This window comes from Mastomys coucha, unplaced genomic scaffold (genome assembly GCF_008632895.1).
Source record: "Mastomys coucha isolate ucsf_1 unplaced genomic scaffold, UCSF_Mcou_1 pScaffold22, whole genome shotgun sequence".
Classification (NCBI taxonomy): Eukaryota; Metazoa; Chordata; class Mammalia; order Rodentia; family Muridae; genus Mastomys; species Mastomys coucha.
This window is the reverse complement of record NW_022196905.1, coordinates 119,002,686-119,012,006: the sequence shown is the minus strand read 5'-3', so window position 1 is coordinate 119,012,006 and position 9,321 is coordinate 119,002,686. Positions and strand designations below refer to the sequence as shown.

The window sequence follows — 9,321 nt, the reverse complement described above, 5'->3', positions numbered from 1 at the left end:
AAAAAAAAAAAAAAACAAAAAACAAAAAACAAACAAACAAACAAAAAGGCACAAAAATGAATGAGAAATGTAACCCCAGGGCATGCAGCCACTGAAAGCAGGAACCAGAGGGTCATGACTCCAACCTTAGTTCCCTTCTGGCCTCAGAGGCACCCACTCACTCATGAGATTTTGGGGTTATGACAGTGGTCAAGTCCCCTCGAGGTGCTGATAGCTGTAATTATGAAGCAGGACATTTGGGGACAGGGCTGTGATCGGCTGGGACTTGGGAGGACAGGCCACCTTTGAACACTTGTAAAAGAGTCACCCATAGGGTCCCACCTGAGATGTCCTGGGGCCACAGGCTGGGCCTTCTGTGCGTGCTTGGTGGTGGTGGGGATCTTCCCACCTGCTCCCTTGCCGCATTCAGCCAGCTAACTGGCTTGCTTGCTTGCTTGCTTGCTGTGGGAAGGACAGATAGATCCCTCTGGAGTCCCCAGCACCCCCCTTCCCTTTCCAAACACAGGCCCCAAGTCTCTTGTCATCGCCAAGGGGCATCTGGTTGCTTCTGGCTGTCCATGTAGCTTTGAGTATCTGGTGGACATCACCGTCTGGGATTCCAGGCTGGTGTTTTCCTCTTCCCTCCTGCTGCCCAGTGAGAGCCGAGCTAGGCTTTTCCAGTCAACCATTGGAGGAGAGGGGGAAAGAAGATGAGGAACCCCAAAATAGAAGGTGTCTCATTGGGGCCTGGGGGCAAGGTTGCTTCCCTTGCAGGTTTCACCAGAAGCCAAAGAAGAAAGCCCCACTTTACCAGCCTTGTCCTAACGAAGCTGGGCCTCACCTGTGTGTTCCCGCTTTGGAGCGTCTCAGGGTTTTTAACGGCTTGCTGGTAAACAGCGTGGTCCAAGCAAATCAAAGTATGTTAACATTTCCCTCAAACTGAAAAACACCGTGGACTCGAGGAAGAGGTTAAGTGAGAGATTGTACCCAGTAGGCCCCAAGCCCTAGGTTCAAGTCCAGCCCCACCAAACCAGACCAGAGAAACAGAGAAACACAAACACTCAGCAGGCTTACCCCCCCCCCCCCCCCCCCCCCCCTCCCTGTGTCCACTTCTGCCATTCGCTTCCTGTCGGTGACTTTCTGCTTGCCGGTCTTCCAGGGCAGTTCGCCCGTGGTGCAGTGTGGAGGAGGACTCTGCGATCCCCTTCTCTTCTGTCCCTTTGCTTCTGGGGGACCTGGTGTCACCCCACTGACGCAGCATGCCATATAAACTAGCTTGGTTGTCTTCCAGGAGAAATGCTTTTTATTTTGGAGTGGTAGTAAAAAGGGCTCACAGGATAAGGAGGCCATTCAGGCCTACTCTGAGTCTCTGATGTCACCAGCTGCCAAGGGCACTGTGCTGCAAGAAGCCAAGCTGTAGGTGCGTACCAGGTAACCCTCACCCTCACCCCACCTACCCATAGCCTATAGATCTGTTCTCCTTCTCTACCTGTAACATTTGCCTGGGTGTCATCCACGTGGAGAGCCACCCTCCTGCCTTCCCTGTAGGTCCCATCTTGCCTCAGTTTCTTGGACCTTTAGTCACTGGCTCTCATTTATAAGATCTGTCAGAAGACGAAGGTTAGGCCAGCTGCTTCTCATTGGTCCATCCCGTGCAGTTTGCTAAATAAAGGTCCCCGGGCATCCCGGAAGCCAAGAGACTCTCATAGCCCAAAGGGTTTGAAAACTATTTTTTTTTTTTTTTTTTTGGACTTCAAGGGATGTAAAAGGATACACTGACTCCAGTTCAGAATAAGAGACTAAAAATGAAGACATTTAAACATCGGTTGAACATCAGCTGCATTCTCGGGGTGGGGCCTGAGGATATGATTTCTTAGTCAAGCACACAGGGTGTGTGACAGACTGGCCCGATTGAGTCTGAATTTAGATCAAGTCATGTGTCCACCCTGTGCTTTCCTGGGATGGTGGTCCAGGTGGTGAGCCACCAATTCAGGTATAGCTAGAGTCCTGCCTGGCTTACCAGCCACCTTGCAGGGACCCAGGACAGCGCTTCTCCGACATCTCCAGGTCCTGTAAGGGCTCAGGGTTCAGGGCTCAGGAGAGGCTGAGCCCTACAGGGCGTGTCCCTGCCTGGGAAGGGACAGGAAGAGCTCTGGTCCCTGCAATTTGGGGTTAGCAGAGGTGAGATGGTGTCTCAGTAGAAACTGCTATTTTAGCTTGTGAGCCAGCTTGGGTGTGAGCGCTTTCTTGGAGGGAGCTGCAAGTGGGGGGTGGGGGTGGAGACCACAGGGGGCTACTTCCAGCAAGGTCAGCTGTTTGAGAAGCAAATAAGCAGAACTGGTGGCTGTGTGATTGTTCTGGTGGGTGCCCCCTCCCTTGAAGACGAAGGACAAGGCCCGGCAGGGGGAGCTCTGCAGCTCAGTGGGTCCCCATGTGTCCCCAGAGCTGAGGAAGGGTTCTGGTCAGGTGGTGCTACCAGGAATTGTTGGGGAGATAGTTAGCGTCTGCCAGTCATGGTGATGTTCGGTATTGCCAGAGTGCAGGTAAGGCATTCCTGAGTAGGAGATAGGGGACTCCCAGGGGACAAATGTAGGCTCCAAGCATAGGCTCCATAGTCCCTTTAGCCCAGATGGAGCCCGTAGGTACGCAGCCATAACCCCGTCCAGACCCTAATCGAGTGAAGAAAATGAGTTTCCTCTTTACTTTCCCAGCTTGGTCTAATCCTCCTTTGGCTTCAAGATTCCCCTGGGCTGTGGAGTCGATTGAGTCCCACTCCAGGGGACACCCTAGCCCCAGCTATGTGCTAGGGAGGGGCAGTGTCCTCTGAGGATCAGCTTCAGCAATGTGGGGTAGACACATGAGTCCTTGCCTAGGGATCTTACCCTACGTACCCACCCAACCCCCCGCCCCCCGACTGCCTGGCTAAGCGAAATTTGGTGAGGCCCCACACTTTGCCGTGCACCTGGATGTGGGGGTGGCCCTTAGAGGCTCCTGCTGTTTGCTATAGAAGGGAAACAGAGCTGCCACTAGACTAAAGGGTATTTATTATATGAATAACGTCCCTCTGGGTAGATGGGCGTCGCTGTAAGGCAAGGGGGAGGGAGGGTTTGCCCGCAGGGTTGACTGTATGGCCAGGTGCTGTGAACACAGTAGCCTTTAGGGAAATGCTCTGAACTTCTGATTCTCCTTGGTATGTCTCTCCTTCTGAATTCTCCTCTGTCAGACACAGTATAGGGAGGAGCCAGGACAGAGGAGGGGAAATCTGCCCGCTGGCCCTGGCTGCCCTGGCTGCCCTGGCTGCTCTGGCCTTGTGGTTTTGTTGTGTATGTTTTTCATGGGAGAGACCAAGCTACAGTCAACTCTCATTTTATTCCCTCACAACAAGGGCATTCTGGGCCATCCAGGCCCACTGTCTTGGAACTTGTGGCGATCCTCCTGCCTCAGTCTCTGGGAGTGCTGAGATTCCAAGCGTGTGCGCTGCTACTGTGCCCCGTTTCCCCCCCCCCCTTTACTTCTGATTTTGTCTGTCCTTGTGTCTCTTTGTCTGTGTGTGGTGTCGGGGACTGAAGCCAGGGCCTTTCACTTAGCGTGTTCCACCTCTGAGCTTCATCCCTAGCACCCCGTTTTGGTGTTTTTTTACTTCTGAGTGAGACTTTCTCGAATGCTGAGGTGCTGTCATGGGGGTGGGGGTGGGGTGGAGGAGAAGACTGGCTTTGGTCCAAAAAGAAACCTCCCTGCAGTTTCTTTCCCTGCCACTAGGGAAGGAGGGATGGGGGTTGCAAGGCAAGGGTACCCCAGTGTCCTTACCCCTGCCTTCCATTCATTTTCCTAAGCTGGGAAGTCTTTTCAAGTCGGAGTCTCTTGACTTGCTGAGCCATCTTTTCCTGTTCTGCACCTTTTCCCCACCATCCTCCTGTCCCTAAGGCCCAGAGGCCACCGTTACAGGGATCTAGTGAGAGGTTGTTTCTTACCCCCATGAACAGGAGCCAGTTCTAACAGCATTTTAAACATGTCCTCCTGTGGACAGACATCTAGGCCATTCCTAGTTTCTCTGTGCGACCATGTTATCCACCCACTCCGGACTCTGTCCCCCTCACTGTAACAGGCCAGTCTCTCTGGCCTCAGTTTCCCCATCTCCAAAGGGAGAGGATGGAACCAAGAGGTCTGTATGACCGAGGAGTCCCCGTATATAGATAGGGGTGGCATCTCTGGGGTTGTGGCAGACAGTGCTGCGATGGGGTCAGAACGTGGTCTCCGTGCTGGTGGGATGTGGGGTGGGAATGTGGGGTAGGCAGGGCAGGGCTGGGTGACTGGCTAGTGACTCAGCTTCTTTTTTTTTCTCCACAGGGTCCCAAAGACACTATGAGCCCCCCAAACCTGATAGCTTGGTCAGACCAGCCACCCAGTCCCTACACCCCGCTTCTTGAGGACTCTCTCAGCGGACAGCCCACCAGTGCCATGGCCTGAGCCCCCAGATGTCACACCTGTCCTCACGGCACACGCATGCCCACGCATGTGCAAAAAACACTCAGGGACCAGGGACAGACTCGCTGCTGAGTGAGCCTGTTGTGCCACAGGCGCACTTCTTTCTAAGTGGTCTGTGAGCCAGGCTGTGGGAACTGCAGTGCCACCAGCCCTTCCTGTAGGAGCTGGCCTCGCCCAGACTACTGACTTCCCTTGTCTTTCTCCATCAGTCTGAAAACCTTAGTTCTCACAGAGGAACTAAAGTCACTCCTCAGGGGCTGGGCATACATCAGCCTCTTGTGCCAAGGCCGGACAAGCAGTTCCAGATCCTGACCAGTTTGCACACACACTCTGGAGCTGTGTCCGGTGCTTTTCCCATAGTCTCTGCTATGTCACCCGAACACTGAATTAACCACTGTAAGTGGCAGAGGTGGCAGGCCCCTCAGAGTCCTTATTTTTTCAAGCATGGGGTCAAAGATAGAGGTGTGTGGGCCATCTACCCCCGGCACCTAGTGTACCTCACGAGAGGGTAGGGTATATGGAGGTTCAGTGTCCCGCGACCGACCCCTTTTTTCTACTGGAAGAGAACTTTTATCATCTTTTGAAAGAAAGTCATGACTGAAGCAATAAACCTTTTCACAAATTCAACACTGGCTTCAATGACTCTTTGTTGGGCAGGGATGGGGGCACCAGGATCCAGGCACCACATCAGTAGGTGTTCCCATGGCTGCCAGCTTGTCTCCTGGTGCGAGGTCAGCTCCGGCCACTAGCCATTTTTTTCCACCTCAAGCCTAATGTAGTACATGGCTTGGATGCACCAGGACAGGATAACTATTGTGATCATAAAAAGAGAACAGGTATTAATATTTGTTCTATCTGGGTGTGGGGGAAGGGGGTGCCTTGGCGGGCCCATGCCAAGGCATCCCTTCCCCCCCTGAGGGACCACCCACAGATGGTATAGTATAGAATAGAGTTTATTTAGGGCATGGGGAAGGGGATTAAGAGAGTAGTAAAGGCAGAGAGAAGGAGAGAGTAGAGAAGTAGAGGCCAGCCATGACGACGTGGGAGGGGGAGCAAGGGGGCAGGAGGCAAGGGAGAGAAGCCTGAGTGAGAGAGGGAGGAGGGGCAAGCACCCCCTTTTATAGTGGGCCAGGCCTACTGGGCTGCTACCAGGTAACTGTGGGGGTAGAGTCCAGACAGAATACCAACTCTAGCTCTGTCCTTTCTCCGTCCCCTGGAACCCTCCTTGTTACCTAGGTAACAAACCTGGGAGGGGCTGGAGAAGGGTTGGAAGAAAGGGTCGGAGTTTTGTTCCAAGTTCAAGCAGGAATTCTCCCTGGCATCCCTGTTTTAGAGTTAAAACCATGTTTTGCCCTTCAGGGACCCGCTAGGAACTGGGCAAGAGATTTTCACTGTGAACATTAAAAAGAGACATAAGACACTCGATGGTTGCAATGGTCTGCACCCCCTCCCTTTCTAAGAAAAAAATTGTTATTGTGTGTGGGCCCGTGTTATGTATGGCACAGGTGTGTAGGTCAGAGGCTCAACTGCAAGAGTTGGTTCTTTTCTCACTGTGTGGGTCCTGGGGATCGAACTCAGTTTCTCAAGTTTGGCAGCAAGCTCCTCCACCTGCTGAGCCATCTCGTTGGCCCTTCCTCACCAAGCACCGTTCTCTTCCTGCCCTGGAGCCATTGAAAGTTTCCTACCTCATACTATTTACTCTATTATACTGTGGGATATAAACATCTATATAAGGCAAATATTTTTATTTTTGTCAGGTAAGACAGGGTCTAGCTTTGTAGGCCAAGTCGCGCTGGAACTCGTCATCCTCTCGCCTCTCTGTCCCTAATGCTGGGGTGACAGGCATACCCCCACCATATCCAGATTTCTTTTTTCCAAGACAGGGTTTCTCTGTGTATCCTTGGCTGTCCTGGAACTCACTCTGTAGACCAGGCTGGCCTCGAACTCACAGATCCACCCACCTCTGCCTCCTCAATGCCGGGATTAAAGGCGTGCGCCACCAGGCTCAGATTTTATTATTTCTAGGGCTGGGAATAACCAGCCTTCCTGGGGTACCCAGATTGGTTGTAAACTTCCGGGCTCAAAGAATCCTCTGGCCTTAGCCTTCTGCATGGCTGGGACCAGAGACCTCTGTGCCTGGGTTTCTTGTGACTTTCCTAGTCTGGTGTCTGTGCCTGGTTCTACTGCACCACAGAGGACAGAGGGACTCAGATTCCTGCTCAGGAGTCTGGAAGCTCAAGAGGGTCGGGGCAGGCTGGCTGGGCTTCTGGGGACATTCCTCCCCTGCCCTGCAGATGTCTGTGTCTTACTTGGTTTTTATGGGTGGGGCCTCTCCGCACCTTAAATCATTTCCTAGTGTTACCCACAAACAGATCCCGGTGGGGTCTGGTCTTCTTTCACTGGGTATGGGACTAACCGTGACACCCCATTCCACTCTCGCCCCTAGGTCCTGGGCAACTTCATCAGTGTGTCACGTTTTGCCGATAGCGGACGCTGTCTCAGATGGCCTTTTCTGCTACACATACTTGTAGTTTCCCTGCACATGGAATAGGTGAATCCTTGCGCATCTGTGAGTTTGAACGCGTAGTCCTATCTGAGTGCCCACTGCTCACGTGTGTGCACAGAACAGGGACTGGAGCTGGGGTCAGTGGGCAGACTGTTCATCTAGTGTGCAGGACACTTTGGGATGGATTCCCCAGCGTCAGATGAACTGGGGGTAGAGGTGCGAGGGAGAGGCAGGAAGATCAGAAGATCCGGGTCATCTGGCACTACACAGTGAGTTTAAGACCAACTTGAGGCTACATAAGACCTAGTAGGCTGGAGAGATGGCTCAGTGGTTAAGAGCACTGACTGCTCTTCTGGAGGTCCTGAGTTCAAATCCCAGCAACCACATGGTGGCTCACAACTATCTGTAATGAGATCGAATGCCCTCTTCTGGTGTGTCTGAAGACAACTACAGTGTACTTCATAAATAAATAAATCTTAAAAAAAAAAAAAAAAAGCCAGGCGGTGGTGGCACACGCCTTTAATCCCACCACTTGGGAGGCAGGTGGATTTCTGAGTTCAAGGCCAGCCTGGTCTACAGAGTGAGGAGTTCCAGGAGAGCCAAGGCTACACAGAGAAACCCTGTCTCGAAAAAACAAAAAACAAAACAAAAAAAAGCTAAACTTTAAACTTGGGGTTCAGGTTCCACTTCCCCAGAGCTACCTCTTCACTTTATGTACACACTGACCTTCCCCTCAGTGTGTAACATTTGGCAGCCAGCAAGCTTTGTTCCCAGTCTTCTCAGAAGGAACCACGCAGCAGGGAGCCTGTCCAGTTGGCTTTTGGGGACTCCTCCCCTGCAGAGCAGTGTGCCAGATCGGATTGCTACCACCAGTTGTTAGCCATCAGTCATCCGGGATATTTTTACCCTGTAGGCTGACACACCCATTGATCTCTCTCCACATTTATAGTAACCCGCTTGCAAAAGCTGGTTGCCCAATCTGCAGCCTTCTGGGAACCAGTGTGGGAAGGTTCCCCCTGGGGGTGTGTGTGGAAGAGGTCTGTGTTGTGCAGAGGCCCCAAAGCCCCAAAAGTCTAGACCTAGGAAAGAGCCGCTTACAGCACCCCCTGCTGGCTCCTGGGAAAGGATCCTTTTTGGTTTGGTTTGGCCTGCCTGCGTGTCTGTCTGTCTGTCTGTCTGTCTGTCTGTCTGTCTGGTCAGTGAGCTCCAGAGATCCTCTTCTTCACACCGCCCCCCTTCTCTCCAGTGCTGGGATTACAAGCATGTATTATCATGCCTGGCTTCCTTACGGTGTTAGGACTTGAACTCAGGTCCTTTTGTTCATTTTCATGTTACTAACTAAGCTATCTATCCAGCCCCTCCTTTTTTGTTTTTTTGCTGTTGTTGTTTTTGTTTTGTTTTGTTCTTGAGACAGGATTCTTCTGTGTAGCCCTGGCTGTCCTGGAACTCACACTGTAGCCCAGGCTGTCCTTGAAGTCAGAGATCTGCCTCCCGAGTGCTGGGATTAAAGGCATAACGCCACACCTGGCTTCAATAATTAAATTTTTAAAGAGGAAGCCATGTGTCTTTGAAATTCTGGACTTGTCTGGCCAGCGATAGTCTATGAAAGCCATGGGACACACAGCCCTTAGACCTGCAGGCCCTTTGGCGTCCAGTAGCTCCTAGCTCTTGGAGGATGCTCTGTACCCTGTCACCACCTCCTATGCTGCCAGCGGAGGGTGTGTCTGTCACCTCTGATCATCTCCTGCCGTACCCAGGAGCTCATCAGCTCCTCTATCTTAGCTGTACTGCCTCTGGGAAGCGCTCCCCCCACCCCGCCCTCGTGCTGGTAAATTATAACTGCTAACTTGACACAATAGAGAATCACTGAAGACCGAAGACCAAAGGCTGAGGGGGAGACTCCGTCAGAGAAGGACTGCGCCTGGGGGCCCATGTGGGAGCATTTGCCTTGATCGTTCATTGAAGTGGGAAGACTCGTCCCCCCGAATGTGGGTGGCACCATTCCCTAGGCCGGGTCCTGACCTGTGTGACAGTGAAGAAAGCTAGCTACGCATGAGCAAGCAGGCCACATGGGTGTGTCCGTTTCCTCTCTGCTCCTGACTATGGATGAGGTGTGACTCACTCCTCAAGTCCCTGCCTTGACCTCCCCAGAATGACAGGTGACCTCAACCTGTAACCGAAATGTCCGTCCCTTGAGTGTCCTTGCTGCTCTCGCTCACGGGCGATAGAAATGACACTAGGACCCTCCCCCACACCTTGGTGACTACGGCTCACTCAGTCTTCCCATCGCAGCACCCCTGGAGTGCTTTTGTACCCCAGTCAGGAGGCCACCCGCAACCCCCAGCCCTGGC

The 9,321-nt window shown here is 52.7% G+C and overlaps 1 protein-coding gene across 3 annotated transcripts in view; it reads left to right on the top strand.

Annotated features, from left to right (window-relative positions):
* Positions 1-5,091, top strand: part of Scarb1 (scavenger receptor class B member 1) — a 67,774-nt gene extending 62,683 nt beyond the window's left edge. The window contains exons 12-13 of one of the 3 annotated variants that reach the window (XM_031338000.1): positions 1,271-1,399; positions 4,327-5,091. In XM_031338000.1, the coding sequence (XP_031193860.1) occupies positions 1,271-1,399 (129 nt within the window). In that variant the 3' untranslated portion in view covers positions 4,327-5,091. Of the gene's footprint in view, positions 1-1,270; positions 1,411-4,326 lie in introns of all 3 variants that reach the window. The other 2 variants (XM_031338001.1, XM_031338003.1) reach the window with 2 other exon arrangements.
* The last annotated feature ends 4,230 nt before the right edge of the window (positions 5,092-9,321 follow it).